General features: G+C 41.5%; 1 protein-coding gene across 13 annotated transcripts in view; it reads left to right on the top strand.

Moving 5' to 3' along the window:
• BCL2L13 (BCL2 like 13) overlaps positions 1–17,917 on the top strand; it is a 99,169-nt gene that overhangs the window by 72,107 nt on the left and 9,145 nt on the right. For 7 of the 13 annotated variants that reach the window (XR_007717250.1, XM_050746182.1, XM_050746186.1 and 4 more), the window contains one exon: positions 865–1,008. The exons of 1 other annotated variant lie outside the window; for it this stretch is intronic. Coding sequence is in view for 8 of the 12 variants with exons in the window: in XM_050746182.1 (XP_050602139.1) it covers positions 865–1,008 (144 nt within the window). In the remaining 4 variants the exon portion in view is untranslated. Of the gene's footprint in view, positions 1–864; positions 1,047–5,264; positions 6,596–17,917 lie in introns of those variants that run through there. 5 more of the 13 variants (XM_050746194.1, XM_050746192.1, XM_050746191.1 and 2 more) reach the window with 3 other exon arrangements.

Raw genomic sequence — 17,917 nt, 5'->3', positions numbered from 1 at the left:
TATTTGACTAGTCCCTGTTGGGTTGTTTTTCTAGTTTTCTGCTATTATAAATAATGCTTCAGGCTGGGCACAGTGGCACAAGCCCATAATCCCAGCACTTTGGGAGGCCGAGGTGGGCAGGTCACTTGAGGCCAGGAGTTTGAGACCAGCCTGGCCAACATGGTGAAACCCTGTCTCTACTTAAAATACAAAAATTAGCCAGGCGTCATGGTGGACACTTGTAATCCCAGCTACTCAGGAGGCTGAGCAGAGAATTGCTTGAACCTGAGAGGCGGAGGCTGCAGTGAGCCGAGATTGCACCACTGCCTGGGCGAAAGAGCAAGACTCCATCTCAAAAAAAAAGAGGCGGAGGCTGCCTGTAATCCCAGCACTTTGGGAGGCCGAGACGGGCGGATCACGAGCAGAGATCGTAACACCGTGAAACCCCGTCTCTACTAAAAATGCAAAAAACTAGCCGGCGAAAGTCCCAGCTACTCCGCAGGCAGAGAATGGCCTAAACCCGGGAGGCGGAGCTCAAAAAAAAAAAAAAAGAAAAAAAAAAAAAAAAAAAAAAAAAAAAGAAAAAAGAAATTAATTAATAATGCCTCAGTGAATTTCCTTCTATGTATGTTATTTCTCACACACACATACAGGCACACACATGCCTAATTATTTTCAATAACTATTTCTACCTCCCTATTGTATAAAACCTACATGCAGTATTCACAAAAGTCCTAATAGAAGTTACTGTTTTATTTCCTTTATATAATGAAAGTAAAATACCTTAATGATGCATTTAAGTATAATTTTCTAGTAGTTGAACATATAAAACACATTGTAAGAATTTCAGTGTGGTTTTTTTATTCTCTCATCTTTGCATCGAAGATTTTGGTGCCTCTGGTTTTGCTACGACACATGCTTTTGGAATTGACAAGACGTGGTCAAGAACCTTTGAGTGCACTGCTGCAGTTTGGCGTGACATACCTGGAGGACTATTCGGCAGAGTACATCATTCAGCAAGGTGGCTGGGTATGAGCTGTTATATATTAAAAATATTTTCTTGAAAACAAATTAGGTTCATTGTTGTTGTTGTTTTGCTTAAGAGATGGGTTCTTGCTGTGTTGTCCGGGCTGGAGTGCAGCGTCTAATAGCAACACTCTCATGCAGGCTTCAGTCTCAAACTCCTGGGCTCAAGTGATCCAGCCTCAGGTCCTGAATAGTCAGGAGCACAGGCTGGGACTATAGGTGCCCACCACTGTGCCGTGCTCTATCCTATTTTTTGATATGTAATTATTATTATTATTCAGTTCGGTTGTTTTCAAATTTTCCTTATATGTTCTTTGACCCTTGAATTCCAAATATTTGGAATTATTTTTAATTTCCAAATATTTACGGGTTTAAAAATTTTCTTTTCAATTACTAATTCTGTTTCATCAGAAAGCACGGCCATCATGGCATTGAAACTTGAGTTATGGCCTACTATCATGATCAATTTTAAAGAATATATATATATATATAGGGCTGGGCGCAGTGGTGCACATCTGTAATCCCAGTGCTTTGGGAGGCTGAGGTGGGTGAATCACCTGAGGTCAGGAGTTCAAGACCAGCCTGGTCAACATGACGAAACCCTGTCTGTACAAAAAAATACAAAAAATTAACCGGGTATGGTGGCATGTGCCTGTAATCCCAGCTACTCAGGAGGCCGAGGCAGGAGAATCACTTGAACCCGGGAGGCAGAGGTTGCAGTGAGCCAAGATAGCGCCACTTCACTCCAGCCTGGGCGACAGAGCAACAACAACAACAAATATATATATATATATATTTTATGCGTGTTTCAGGAGAACATATATTCTCTAATTGTTGGTGCAGAGGTCTGTACGTGTCCATTCACATTTAATCAGTCTTAATAATTATGTATTTTAAATCTTTCAGTCATTTCCAATTTTTTTGTCTAATTATTTGCTAAGAGAGACATGTTCAGATTTGCTACTATGGTGGTAGATTTTCCATTTTCCCTTTAGTTCTGTCAATTGTAGGTGACTAAAAGTTGTAATTATCAACCGTTGGTGAATTGAATGTTTTATTATTACAGTTATGGACTTTGTCTCTAGAAATGTTTTTTGTCCTAAAATCTATTTTTTTTCTTTCTAAATAATCCAGCCCAAAATGTCAAATATCCCTTTGATATTAAAGGATATCTTTAATTTCTCTCAATAATACTTGATAGTTTTAAATGTAGAAGTATTGTACAATATGGGCTTCCTTCCACATCGTACTTGAAACGTACTTATTTCTATTTTTGTTTTTAAAATATTTATTTATTTTTTTTAAATAAAAAGAGACAGGGTCTTTCTCTGTTGCCCAGGCTGATCTCAAACTCCTGAGCTGAAGCAGTCTTCTGCCTTGGCCTCCCAAAGTGCTAGGATTAGAGGTGTGAGCCACCATGCCCGGCTGTGTTTCTTTTTTAACAGTAGTTAAATAGTTTGGATGAACCATATTTTTTTTAAACTTTCCTGAAGGAGTGAAGACTGTTTGAAATCCTTCTGTATTAAAAATGATATTAATGAAAATCCTTGCCAAATAAATGTATATGCTCGAGACCTGATTATAGCTTCTGGTTAGGATTTCATGTCTTACTTAGCTGAACTGAACCTTCTCTCCCTTCCTCCCTCTGTCCCTCTCTCCTATTTTTTTTTTTTTTTTTTTTTTTTTTTTGTGAGGACGGAGTCTCACTCTGTTGCTAGGCTGGAGTACAGTGGCACAATCTCAGCTCACTGCAACCTCCGCCTCCTGAGTTCAAGCGGTTCTCATGCCTCAGCCTCCCGAGTAGCTGGGACTACAGGCGCCTGCCACCACGCCCTGCTAATTTTTGTGTTTTTAGTAGAGATGGGGTTTCGCCATGTTGACCAGGATGGTCTGAATCTCTTGACCTTGTGATCTGCCTGCCTCAGCTTCCCAAAGTGCTGGGATTACAGGCATGAGCCACTATGCCCGGCCCCTCCTCTTATTCTTTAAAATATCAGTATATCCATCCCAGCATTTGTATCTGTATTTTATCTTTTTATTTCAATTTGTCTTGTTCCAAGCAGTCATTCCTCATTCAGCCATGTATTGAGCACCTGCTGCATACTGTGCCCTGTTCTAGGTTCTCAGTAGAGAGCTGTCAGCAGAGCGTTTCCTTGACCGAGATAGATGACACTCTAATGGAGAGAGACCACAGTGAAGATGTGTAGTGTATCTTCATACACTACAGGGAGTTACGTGCTGTGACAACAACGCAGGGAGACACATGATGTAGGGGTCAGAGTTTTTATATTACTCAGGGGAGGCTGCACTGAGGAAGTGACATTTATTTGGACTTCACTCATCTCCTTGGGTTAATTTCACTGTTTATCATTTTAGTCTTTTCCGTTCTTGCTCCCGGGTTTTTTTCTTTCTTTCTTTGGGCCTAGAAATGTTTTTTAAGCCGGGCGCGGTGGCTCACGCCTGTAATCCCAGCACTTTAGGAGGCTGAGGTAGGCGGATCATGAGGTCAGGAGATCGAGACCACGGTGAAACCCCGTCTCTACTAAAAATACAAAAAATTGGCCGGGTGTGGTGGCAGGCGCCTGTGGTCCCAGCTACTCAGGAGGCTGAGGCAGGAGAATGGTGTGAACCCAGGAGGCGGAGCTTGCAGTGAGCCGAGGTCGAGATCTCGCCACTGCGCTCCAGCCTGGGGTACAGAGCGAGACTCCGTCCCAAAAAAAAAAAAAAAAAAAAAAAAAAAAAGAAATGTTTTTTAAGTTTACTTGTTGTAATTTGCTCAACAGTCAGTGATTCCATAGAGAGAGTACTTTTCATAAAGTATGCTCCTCAGTATTGTTTTTTAGCCACTATGCATCTGACGGTTTGAGTTAATTTTTAAAATGTGTAAATTTAATTACTATGGATACTAGTATCGAACATACTAGGGTTATGTGTTTGGCAAATGCTTACTGAAGAAAATCCTGAGCATTTGTCTTAGGAAAATAAAAATATTTTTTGAGCTGTTCTTAAAAATAAGAATTGTGACAATTTATTGTTATTGTTGTCTTCCTACTTTAATACTTTTTAAAAGCATTTGCCAGTGTAGTGTATGGTTTGTGTGATAGCCAGGAGACATCCCAGGTTAACTGTCACTTATCCCATATGGTGCTTTACAACAAAGGAAGAAAAATGCAGGGAATATTATGCACTCCCTTCTCGACTTTCAGTTTTATGACGATGTACATCCAGGTTTGTTTGGTGATTGTAATTTGTTACACAGAAAGTAAGTATATTATTCAACTCCAGTATCTGTGCAAAAAGAAAAGATCTACTGCCTGGATAACTAGTTCATTAATACTTCTTTTTTTTTTTTTTTTTTTTTAGAACAGTCTTGCTCTGTCATCCTGGCTTGAGTGCAGTGGCACAATTGCAGCCCACTGCAACCTCTGCCTCCCAGGTTCAAGCTATTCTTGTGCCTCAGCCTCCTGAGTAGCTGAGTTTACAGGTGTGCGCCACTATGACCAGCTACTTTTTGTATTTTTAGTAGAGATAGAGTTTCGCCATGTTGGCAGGCTGGTCTCAAACTCCTGACCTCAGGTGATCCACCCACCTAGGCCTCCCAAAGTGCTGGGATTACAGGCGTGAGCCACTGCACCTGGCCTTCATTAATATTTCCAATGTGTTTTATCTCTAAATTTGAATGTCCAATCTGTATTTCACATTGTTCAGTCTAAGCTCTCCATTTGCTTGTGTTTAAAACTAAGATATTAGGCTGGGTGCGGTGGCTCATCCCTATAATCCCAGCACTTCGGGAGGCCGAGGTGGGCAGATCACCTGAGGTCAGGAGTTTGAGACTATCCTGGCCAACATGGTGAGACCCCATCTCTACTAAAAATACAAAAATTATCTGGGTGTGATGGCAAGCACCTGTAATCTTAGCTACTTGGGAGGCTAAGGCAGGAGAATTGCTTGAACTAGGGAGGCAGAGATTTCAGTGAGCCAAGATCACGCCATTGCACTTCAGCCTGGGAAACAAGAGTGAAACTCTGTCTCCAAAAAAAAAAAAAAAAAAAAAAACCACCAAGAAACTGCTTTTTTTTTTTTGAGATGGAATCTTGCTCTGTCACCTAGGCTAGAGTGCAGTGGCATGATCTCAGCTCACTGCAAGCTCCGCCTCCTGGGTTCATGCTATTCTCCTGCCTCAGCCTCCCGAGTAGCTGGGATTACAGGCACCCACCACCACGCCTGGCTAATTTTTTGTATTTTTAGTAGAGACAGGGTTTCACCGTGTTAGCCAGGATGGTCTCAATCTCCTGAACTTGTGATTCGCCCTTGTTGGCCTCCCAAAGTGCTGGGATTACAGACGTGAGCCACTGCGCCTGGCCGATACTGCTTTTTTTTTTAATGCCAGTTGGTGAAAATGTATCCGGTGACATAAGCTGTCAACCTGAATCTCCTTAAGATACTTCGTGTTGAACATTACATTGACAGCTCTTAAAACCCTTCCAGAAGAGAATCATTTGACCACATGATACTGCTTGTCTGTTATATAAAGCCTGTGGTATGATTTCCACGGGGAATGTATTTGTCTTTAGTCACTTGAACACAACATCAAGTGAAACAAACTGCCTATTTCTCAAAGTGCAGCTGCTTTTGAAAACCTGCAGCAGAGGATGTGGTGCCAGCAGCCATAATCTGTTGGATTAATGGAGTGATAGCACATTGTCAGTTAGGAACAGGCAGGCTTTGGACATACAGATTTGAAGGAGAAAAATAATATTTTGTTTTCTGAATTATTAGCAGAAATGTCTAGGACTTAGAGACAGTGTCTTGCCTTGTTGCCCTGGCTGGAGTACAGTGGCATGATCATGGTTCACTGCAGCCTCAACTTCCTGGGTTTGTGATCCTCCCACCTCAGCCTCCCTAGTAGCTGAGACCACAAGTGTGCATGCACTACCACACTTGGCTTATTTTTTGCAGAGAGAAGGTTTCACTATGTTGCCCAAGCTGGTCTCAAACTCCTGGCCTCAAGCAATCCTCCCTCCTTGGCCTCCCAAAATGCTGGGATTACAGGCATGCACCACCTTGCCCAGCCTGTTTTCTCTTTCTACCTTGTTTTTTTTTTTTCACTCTGCCTTTTTTCAGCGAATGATGAATTGAGAAAAGGATTAGAAATCACAAGATTTGTTTCTTGCCCCAGCTCTGCCAAATACTAGCCCTGTGTTTTGGAAGGATTGGTTTAACTTCTCTGAACCTCAGTTTCAACTACAAAAAGAGAAGAATAGCTTCTCTATCTCACAAAATAATGATGTGAAAGTGTTTTGTGAAAATGTTACATTTTTACAAATGCAGGTTTTCACATGTGTCTCTGAAGAGTGTGGGCTTTCTTTCCTTCTCCTTAAGCCTGATCACCGTACCCGTTTCCTCTTAGTTTCAGTTCTGACTTTTATTTGCCCTGCAGCCCAGTGAGGGCACAGACTGGTTCATGTGCTTTGATTCTCCCTGAGTCATCCTTGCTCCCTCCCTCCTCATTCTCTTTCATTTCCTGGGCTTGTGTTGCTACGTTGGAAGTAAGTCTGTCTCCTGGAAAGGGCAGAGCAAGTCCACTGTGGTAAGGCTTGTATTTTACTTTCTCCATCGTCACATGCTAAATACTTCCTGTGAAAGATTTGCTTTTAGATTACATAAAAGATTATTGGAGGAAATGTCATCTAATGTCTATTGTAATATTTAAGTATTTTGAATAAAATTAATCTGTCATTTTCTTTTGACGTGAAGCTTCTGATTTTAGAATAGCTTTTTGTTTGTTTAATCTAGGATATTTAAAGACTATCTCTTGGAAGCTTTTAGGTTAATAATTTGTTAGAATAGTTTTCATATTGTGGGAGCTGACACAAAGGAGATGATCTGAAATTAATGAAGTGGGTTGCAGCTAAAATCAATTTAGTAAGACTAAGTACTGTTTTGGGAAATCTGCCTGCTGTATATGTGGGTGTGGATGTTTACTGTGTTATACTCTGAAACGTATTTTTTGTGGATCTTCCTCATCGTGTTGGGTGGAAAATTACTTCTGTGTAATTTCTTCAACACAGTCCATTTTCTTATTTTAGGTTAATAGTGATCTGAGAGGCATTTGGTTATAAGGGTCTAAAGCAGTGATCTGTTTCCATTTTGTAACTTCGAGGGCTCAAAAATATAAAACCAGCTGGTTGATCCCAGCTAGTTGTATATTTTTGAGCCCTCGAAGTTACAAAATGTCAGTGGAGCCTTTGTGTGTTTTATGTCAGTGTATCCAAAGGGATGGATACTCCCAACATGACAGATATTTTGTATTAACAATGATTTAGGTTGTCAGAATTGTTCTAAGGCTACTTGTAGATGTTTTTCTAATATAAGTTGTAATTAGTGTATTATCCAAAACAGCTCTTTTTCTTGACAGGTAGATATATGAAGTCTGAGAAGTAATGACAGAGGTTTGTTGGCATAAATCTTAAGGTAAAACGGGTCCTTAGACGAGTTTACCAATGTAGATGGGCTTTGGAATTTTGCCAAAGCTTCTTCAGATGGAAAAGTTCATAGGAGCTCAGCGCAGCAGCAGCTATGTCTCAGAAGGTAAAATATTGCTTGAGGTGGCAGAATAATTTGTAATTGATGTGACCCCCTGCCCCCACCAAAAAAAAAAGTGAAACAAAAAAATTTAGACATCATGATGCAGCCAATTTTTCTAATAGTTCTTTGAGCGATTGTCAACCTGATTTTTACTTAGTTCCTACCACCAAAGTAATGTTTGCATTTTATTTTATATTTATTTTGATATATTCCTTTACTTAGTTTTTTACTTAGTTCCTACCACCAAAACAAAGTTATATTTGTGTTTTATTTTACATTTATTTTGATATATTCCTTTTATCTACGTGTTTCTTCTCTGCTTCCCTTTTTAATTGAAGAGTTTAATGCATATATCTTTGTGTGTTTGCTTGAAAAAAACACCAAGAATAACATGCTCTATCTATGAATACTTCTGGCCATTAACTCAAAAGGCACTCTGTTACAGAAATCAATCAGGGACTTCACCTAAGAGGCAGGACAGCATAATTGGTAAAAATGTGGACCCTGGAGGCAAACTGCCTGGGTTTGAATCCCAGCTTTATTACTTTGGGAAAACTACTTATCTTATTTACTTGTTTTGGTTTCCATGTCTGTGGAATGGAAATAACAATAATCCTCTCATAGCATTGTTATGAGGTTTAAATAGATTAATTTAAGTGAAGTCTTTAGAAGGGCACATGATAAGAATTACATAAGGGTTACCTATTGTTACTATCCAATTTGTCATAGCAAGCTAAAGGACCTTGGGCAAGTTACTCAACCCCTCTGGCATCATTTATTTAAGAACAATAACAAGACATAGCTCTCTGCTTCTTTGTGCATATTTAACTCATGGTTTATCCCAGCTAGTTTTATATTTTTGAGCCCTTGAAATTACTCCTTTGCATTTTATGTCAGTGAAGCCAAAGAGGTAGATACTCTCAGCAATACAAATATTTTGTATTAAAAAAAATTTAGATCGTTAGAATGATTCCGAGGCTACTTGTAGATGTTATTCTTCTAATATGATAAGTTGTAAGTAAGATATTATCCAAAACAGCTCTTTTTATTTTAGTGAAAGCCTGCTCTTCATTATGACAGTAATTATTAAGAGAGGCTCAGCCAGGCACGGTGGCTCACGCCTGTAGTCCCAGCACTTTGAGAGGCCAAGGTGGGCGGATCATAAGACCAGGAGATCGAGACCATCCTGGCTAACACTGTGAAAGCCCGTCTCTACTAAAAATACAAGAAATTAGCCGGGCGTGGTGGCCGGTGCCTGTAGTCCCAGCTACTCAGGAGGCTGAGGCAGGAGAATGGTGTGAACCCGGGAGGCGGAGCTTGCAGTGAGCCGAGATCATGCCACTGCACTCCAGCCTGGGTGACAGAACGAGACTTCGTCTCAAAAAGAAAAAAAAGAAGCTCCAGCCCGGTGACATGGCAAAACCCTGTCTCAAAAATACAAAATTGAGGCTGGACGTGGTGGCTCATGCCTGTAATCCCAACACTTTGGGAGGCCAAGATGGGCAGATCACCTAAGGTCCAGAGTTCGAGACCAGGCTCGCCAACATGGTGAAACCCTGTCTCTACTAAAAATACAAAAATTAGCCGGGCATGGTGGTGCACGCCTGTAGTCCCAGCTACTCAGGAGGCTGAGGCAGGAGAATTGCTTGAACCCGGGAGAAATAAATAAATAAAATAAAATAAAATAGATAAAAATAGAAAAATTAGCCATGCATGGTGGTGGGTTCCTATAATCCCAATTACTCAGGTGACTGAGGCAGGAGAATCGCTTGAACCCAGATTGTAGAACCTAGGAGCTGAAATCGTGCTGCTGCACTCCAGCCTGGGCAACAGAGCGAGACTCAGTCACAAAACAGAACAAAAGAAAACATTGACCGGGTGCAGTGGCTCACTCCTGTATTCCCAGCACTTTGGGAGGCTGAGGCAGGTAGATTGCCCAAGTCCAGGAGCTCAAGACCAGCCTGGACAACATGGTGAGTGAGACTTCGTCTCTACAAAAAATATGAAAATTAACTGGGAGTAATCTGTGGTCCTAGTTACTCAGGAGACTGGGGCGGGAGGATCACCTGAGCCTGGGAGGTCAAGGCTGCAGTAAGCCAAGATTGTGCCACTGACCTCCAGCCTAGGTGATAGAGTAAGACCTTGTCTTAAAAAAAAAAAAAAAAAAAAAAAAAAAAAGACTGCTATTTTTATATTTTTGTTTGATGTGGATTGATCCTCAGGAGTAAAAGCTTAGTAATCTGTTCTTTCCTTAAGACTTCTTACATAAGAGCACAGAATGTTCGGTGAATCTTCATTAAAATGTCACATGTCCTAAATACAGAAATACATTGTAAGGTATGGAGGCCATGACAGCAAGACATAAAGCTCTTTAATCTGAATTGACTGGGTGCAGTGGCTCACGCCTGTAAACCCAGCACTTTGGGAGGCCGAGGCAGGCAGATAATTTGAGGTCAGGAATTTGAGGCCAGCCTGGGCAACATGGTGAGACCCCATCTCTGCTAAAAATTAAAAAAAAAAATTAGCCGGGCGTGGTGGCGCACACCTGTAATCTTAGCTACCCTGGAGGCTGAGGCAGGAGAATCCCTTGCACTTGGGAGGCGGAGGTTGCAGTGAGCTGAGATCACGCCACTGCACTCCAGCCTGGGTGACAGAGCTAGACTCGTCTCAAAAAAAGTAAATAAAAATAAAAAATAAATAAATCTGAGTTGGCTTTTAAACAATATATTATGCCAAAGTTGTGATCAGACAAACTTGATCTAGTGTCTTAGATGAGATGAAAAGATCCTCTAGATGTGGAACAAAGAACATTCTTCAGTCTTTTGTTAACTTTGAGCTGTTAAAAATAAGGGGAAAAGCCAGGCGCAGTGGTGCGGTGCCTCATGACTATAATCCCAGCAACTCAAGAGGCTGAGGTGGGAGGATCTGCTGAGCCCAGGGTTTTCAGGCTGTAATGAGTTATGATTATGCCACTGCACTGTAGCCCCTGGGTGACAGAGTGTGACCCTCATTAAAAGATAATAATAAGGGAAAGAGACATTTTACTTTTAATTTTCAGTTTGTTGACTTTTCCCTTATTTCTTCATGATGGGCCTTATTTTTTTTTTGAGACAGGGTTTCACTCTGTTGGCCAGACTGGAGTGCAGTGGCACAGTCATGACTCTCTGTAGCCTTTACCTCCTGGGCTCAAATGATCCTCCCATCTCAGCCTCTCGAGTAGCTGGGGCCACAGGCATGCACCACCACACTCACCGAACTTTTGTATTTTTTTTGTAGAGATGCAGTTTTGCCATGCTGCCCAGGCTGGTCACAAAATCCTGGGCTCAAGTGATCACCTGTCCCCGCCTCCCAAAATGCTAAGGTTACAGGCGTGAGCCACCATGCCCAGCCATGATGGAACTTTTGAAATTTCCATTTTACTTATTTTAGAACCCTAAAGGTCTGTTTTCTGAGAACTAAAATTCTTAGTGTTTTCGTTATGGCTCTTGTTTTTGTTTCAGTTTTTGCTTATTTAGTCAGTCATTGCTATTAGAGGCTCTGTTTTTAGAAGTGCAGATAAGTAACCTTTGAGGATGCCTATCAGTTGTCACTTGAGACCTCTCTGACCACTGGACAACCTTTCTGTTGGAAGAACTGTGTAATTGTAAGGCTACATCTAGGCCGGGCGCGGTGGCTCAAGCCTGTAATCCCAGCACTTTGGGAGGCCGAGACGGGCGGATCATGAGGTCAGGAGATCAAGACCATCCTGGCTAACACGGTGAAACCCCGTCTCTACTAAAAAATACAAAAAACTAGCCGGGCGAGGTGGCAGGCGCCTGTAGTCCCAGCTACTCGGGAGGCTGAGGCAGGAGAATGGCGTAAACCCGGGAGGCGGAGCTTGCAGTGAGCTGAGATCGGCACTCCAGCCTGGGCGGCATAGCGAGACTTCGTCTCAAAAACAAACAAACAAACAAACAAACAAAAAAAGGCTACATCTTTTGACATGGCATGAAAACAGATTACAAAACTTGTGGAGTATGAATAGAAAGTGAGAGCAGAGGTGACTCCAAGATTAAGAATGAAGAACATAAATTATGTTCCTTGTCTCCAAGTAAGTCAAGTTTGGTGGTGGGAGTTTGATAACATATTTTGAGGGTTTTTTTTTTTTTTTGGTGAAAAATTTTTAATGTAAGTGAAAGACTAAGAAGCGTACACTGTTTTAAGCCACTTGTAGTGAAGTAACTGATGTTCTTTGACTATTTTTCATAACTCTGAAATGCAAATTATTTGATAAAATTGGATGATCTTACTTGCTTCTCATGGTGAGACTGTGACAGATTTACTCAATATTGAGTAAATCTGTATATTGTATATTGACTTTCCCAACTTGTTCTTCACTTAACAAAAAGACTTAGCCCAGTTTTAAAATGTTGGTAGTTTCAGTAATGAAAAAAGTTTAATCCTCCGCAATGCCTCATCACTTTCCTGTTAGCGACATTACAGAGATTTGAGGATGGAGGATTACACAGCTGCTAAGCCATAGTATTGGTTTCTCATTTGGAGATTTGGAAAGAGCAAATAAATAACGGAAGTGGACTATAGTTAATAAGGGACAAATGGGAACTTTGTGCTACCTGATACTACCCTTTTCTTCTTCCTTGTAAAATTATTCTGTACGTGAGCCTTTCTTTCAGATCTTCACAAAATGGAGGTTTTTGAAGAGATGACTTAATAAGCAGATAAGCCTTTGGGTATATAAATTATACGACACAGTAATTCCTTAGTAACAGATGTTAGAGGATCTGTGTGACTCATTCAGATTATGTTCTGGCAAAAAGATAGGTAAATACAACTTTACAGGAAAACTTAGCTTAACTGTTGATATGGCTTTGGTGAGCGGGTTCTTCTCCGTCTTGGACCTCCAGTCTTTCAGGAAGGTTACAGAAATCATTCCCTAAGTAAACAGTAGCCATTTTAATTCATGTTGCCTACTGTGATTCTTTGTTATTGGTGACTTACCAAGAATCAGCAAAATTTGGGATATTACTGAAGTGATTGTAAATATTCAGTGGATGAAGTGATTTACCTTGTAGTTACTGAAATGTCTAAATCATCTTACCTCTGCCTGTTCATTGTGCCAGAGTATGTATGGGCTTCAGGTATGAGAGAGACCAAGAATAAGGTTAAATCGATTACAGCAGAATTATACCCTTTTACATTTAACCAGATATAACGCCTGGGTCCTACCTTTATTAAGGATTCTAATTTAATTGTTACAGGTTGTAATGTGCTTCTAGGCAGCAAAGTTTGAGGACCTCGATGTTATATAATCTCCCCAACTGCATAACAGACTCCTGAAGCAGAGATGATAATAATCTTACATTTCTGTCTTGTCTTCTATCAAACAGAGTGTGACTATGAATTTATTAGATTGCTGATTCTATACTTGCTAGTTAAACATACCCTAAACATAAAAGAGCCAATTATTTAGTTGCTCAAACTAAACAAATATCAAGAAAGCCATGGTAAAGTACAGTTCTTTAGTAGGTATTGTAGAATATAGAGCCCCTCAATTTATGATGGGGGCACATTCCTATAAACCCATCATAAGTTGAAAATGCTTTTTTTTTTTTTTTTCCCGAGATGGAGTCTTGCTCTGTCGCCAGGCTGGAGTGCAGTGGTGCGATCTCAGCTCACTGCAACTTCCGCCTCCCGGATTCAAGTGATTCTCCTGCCTCAGCCTCCCGAGTAGCTGGGACTACAGGCATGCACCACCATGCCCAGCTAATTTTTGTATTAGTAGAGACTGGGTTTCATGATGTTGGCGAGGATGGTCTCCATCTCTTGACCTTATGATCTACCTGCCTCAGCCTCCCAAAGTGCTGGGATTACAGGCATGAACCATTGCGCCCAGCCGAAATGGCATTTAATACTCTGATAAACCCATGGTAAAGTCAAAATATTGTTAAGTGGAACCATCATAAGTTGGGGACTGTCTATACAAAGAAAAAAAAATGGGCCAGGCGTGGTGGCTTATGCTTGTAATCCCAACAGTTTGGGAGGCCGAAGCGGGCGAATCACTTGAAGTCAGGAGTTCCAGACCAGCTTGGCCAACACCATGGTGAAACACCATTTCTACCAAAAGTATTTTTAAAAAAAAAATTAGCCAAGTGTGATGGTGCACACCTGTAATCCCAGCTACTTAGGAGGCTGAGGCAGGAGAATTGCTTGAACTCGGGAGGTGGAGGTTGCAGTGAGCCAAGATCGTACCACTGCACTCCAGCCTGGATGACAGAGTGAAACTCCATCTCAAAAAAAAAAAAAAAAAAAGGTAGTTGTGAGGTAAAGTAGGGCTTAATCAGGGAAGGCTTTGTAAAGACATATGGTCACATCTTGAAGGAAGTAAAGGACTTGCGTTGTAAAGCAGCCAAGGATTCGTTAGCTCAGCTTAGGTAGCTTGGGGGGACCATGACTCAGTAACAAAAGGCCTCTGCTAGAACGTAGTGTTGTTATGTTTTGAATTTTGTGTGTTTGAACCATTTATGATATATCCTAAACTGAGCTTTGGTTATGCTCTGAGATTATTCAGTCCTGTTCAGACCTTCAGTGAATGTCTTTCTTCTTTGTTTATAGTAGAAGTTGGAAAACATATATTTCGTCGTTAGAGAGACTTGCAGGTCAAGAATGGCAGGTTATGATACATATTATATTGCACATAAAGAATGTTCTGGCCGGGCGCAGTGGCTCAAGCCTGTAATCCCAGCACTTTGGGAGGCCGAGACGGGCGGATCACGAGGTCAGGAGATCGAGACCATCCTGGCTAACCCAGTGAAACCCCGTCTCTAATAAAAAATACAAAAAACTGGTCAGGCGAGGTGGCGGGTGCCTGTAGTCCCAGCTACTCGGGAGGCTGAGGCAGAAGAATGGCGTAAACCCGGGAGGCGGAGCTTGCAGTGAGCTGAGATCCGGCCACAGCACTCCAGCCTGGGTGACAGAGCGAGACTCCATCTCAAAAAAAAAAAAAAAAAAAAAAAGGGATATTCTGTCCGGGAATGGTGGCTCATGCCTGTAATCCCAGCACTTTGGGTGGATCACTGGAGCCCAGAAATTTGAGACCAGTCTGGGCAACATAGCAAGACCTCATCTCTACTAAAAATCATAAGGAAAAGAAAATAATGTTTCATCTATGTGGGCAAAGTATGCAAAGATGCAGAAAGAGAAGTGACAGCTAGTCAATGGAAAAGACCCCAGGTTCAAGAACTGGGCCAGCCTTACTAAGTTTCCAAAGACTTCAGTGTTAATTACGTGTGTGTGTGTGTGTGTGTATATATATATATATATATTTTTTTTTTCTTGAGATAGGTTCTTGGTCATCCAGGCTGGAGGACAGTGGTGCAAACTTGGCTCACTACAACCTCCACCTCCCAGGCTCTAGGGATCCTCCTACCTCAGCCTCCCGAGTAGCTGGGACTACAGGCATGCGCAACCACTCCTGGCCAATTTTTGTATTTTTTGTAGAGACAGAATCTCACTATGTTGCCCAGGCTAGTCTCAAACTCCTGGGCTCAAACAACCCACCTACCTCGGCCTCCCAAAGTGCTGGGATTATAGGCCTCAGCCACTGCACCCAACCTATATTAATATAACTATACATAACATTTCATTATATTAATATAATATGTATTGAATCCTATGAGGCACATGGGAAGAGTGTGGCTGAGAAAAGAAACCAGTGCAACAAAAATATTATAAAAATATATCCTTAGTCTCAAGGAGCTTATAGTTAGGGATATAAGGCAGATCCACACTATTTCCTGTATGTTTTATAGCAAGGAGTAACAGATAAATCCTATGAGTTTAGAAGTAACAAGAAGGATTCAGATGGGCAGAATTGGGAGAGCATTCTGGATTTTCTGGATTGATGGGACAGTGTGACTTCAGTCACTCTGTTTGGGGTTGGAATTGTCTTTAGCACCAGTGCTGTGTGACCTTGAACAGTGAAGACACAGGTGCAGCTCGGAGGTATGGAAATACAGAGATGAATGAAGAGTGCTACCTAACAGTACTTGATGTTTAGAGTTTTTATATCAAAGATGGGACCAACTTTCCTATCATCCAAGCATTTATTGAGCATTACTCTTTGCTCAGCATATGTTAGGTATTACCTGGGGGATAACAAAGAAGTTGAAGGCATGTTTTCTCCCTTGAAGTATTTATGGTGTCGTTGAGAAGATGACTAATACATGTGAAAAAATTAGAAGTATGGTACAAAATAGATATTGTGATACTTTGTGTGGCCCAGACTCAGTGCTGTCTAGGAGTTGAGGAGAAATAAGAGAGGAAGATTGAATACAGTGGAATTTAAGCCAGACCCTGATGGAGCCAGATAAGGGGTCTTAAATTGGAGTCCATAGATGTGCTTCAGGGAGTCTAAAATTTCCCCTAAAATGGTATGCTGCTTTGTATGAAAGCACAGTTTTAAGGCAGAGAGGTCTTAATACCTTTCCTCATATTTGCAAAACCTTTTCTGCTCCCCTAAAATTTTAATACCAGTATCTATATGAATAAGGAGACAGCGCTTGGGAATTTAGTATGGCATTTATAGGGCACAATGAGTCACATTGCCAAGATAAGCCTCCCCTCCCAGAGGGAGCACCTAGTACCCAATTACAGAGAGATGTGGGTTAAATGACGGCCCTAGTGATAGTGAAGATTGACTTTGCCTCCTCTAATGCCCTTCACACTGCTGTAGCCTTTCAAAAACTTATGTTGGGTTTCCTAGGAAAACATTAATGTGCTCAAGAAGGGATAATGTATCATTCTAAATATTGTATGAATTTGCCCGCTTGCTTTTTAACTGAAAGAGTCAAAATTATAAATAGACTTCAAATGTAGAACTACTTTATTTCGTAACATTCAAACTAAGCCTTTATGTAATGGCCGGATGGTACCTTAGATTCATCTTTTCTCCTCTAAGTAATTGGGGGTGTGTATGAGGTGCCATATTGTGGGACAGGGTCTTGAATTCATGTCTCCGCAAGACCGAGGGGGAAACATGGACCTTTTATGAGGTAGAGGCAATGTTTTATATGAAGACAGGCGCTGATATTTTACTTCTTGTTCTTTGGCCTAATCTTTCCTCCTCCTCCAGCTCCAGCTTTGCCTTTCTTCACTCCCTGTCCTATGCTTTGGCATGCTGAAGAGCCAGTAGTCTGCATATACAATGATACTTTTCAGCACCGTGTTTTTGTTTATGCTTTTCCTTCTGCCTGGAATATCTTGCTCATCTTTGATCTGCTGGTTTTCTCTTTCATTCTTTAAGATCCAACTTTGGCCAGGCACAGTGGCTCACACCTGTAATCCCAGCTCTTTGGGAGGCCGAGATGGGTGGATCTCTTGAGGTCAGGAGTTCAAAACCAGCCTGGCCAACATGGTGAAAACCCATCTTTAGTAAAAATACAAAAATTAGAAAAGTTAGCCAGGTGTGGTGGCAGGCAGCCTGGGCAACAGAGTGAGACTCCATCTCAAAAAAAAAAAAAAAAAAGATCCAACGTTGTTGTTCTGTCTTCCATGAATCTCTCATGTTCCCAGAGTACCCTGTTTGTCTCCATTGCTATTTTTATTATTTTTTTTTTTTTTACAAAGATGGGGTCTTACCATCTTACCCAGGTGGTCTCTAACTCCTGGGCTCAAGCTTATCGTCCTGCCTGGGCCTCTAAAAGTGCTGGGATTTCAGGCATGAGACAGCAATGCCCGGCCTCTGTTACTGTATTTTAAACTCTTTGAAGGTAGAGATTGTTGTATTACCAGCACCTAAAGAGCACAGTTCCTGATGATAAGAAGTCAGGAATTGGAGAAATCCAATATGATTTCCAGATTTTTGGCTTAAATTACTGTTTTGTTTTGTTTTTTTTACATCATCCAAGTTGGATTGCAGGCCTTTCGGAGTCTCTGCATTGCTTCTGATGAAAGGTAACGACTGAGGCCAGGCATGGTGGCTTAAGCCTATAATCCTAACACTTTGGGAGGCCGAAGCAGGCAGATTGCTTAAGATCAGGAATTTGAGAGCAGCCTGGGCAACATGGCAAAACCCCGTCTCTACAAAAAATGTAAAAATTAGCCAGTCGTGATGGGGCATGCCTGTGGTCCTGGCTACTCTGAAGGCTGAGGCAGGAGGGTTGCTTGAGCCCTGGGGGCAGAGGTTGCAGTGAGCTGTGTTCTCGCCACTGCACTCTAGCCTGGGCAACAGAGAGAGACTCTGTCTCAAAAAGAAGAGAAGAGAAAAGAACAGGAGGGGAGGGGAGGGGAGGATTGCTTGTATTAGAATAATACAGGGAGGGAGGAA

Source organism: Macaca thibetana, chromosome 10 (assembly GCF_024542745.1).
Source record: "Macaca thibetana thibetana isolate TM-01 chromosome 10, ASM2454274v1, whole genome shotgun sequence".
Taxonomy (NCBI): Eukaryota; Metazoa; Chordata; class Mammalia; order Primates; family Cercopithecidae; genus Macaca; species Macaca thibetana.
Note: the sequence above shows the minus strand (reverse complement) of the source record. Positions and strands in the feature narration are given on the sequence as shown.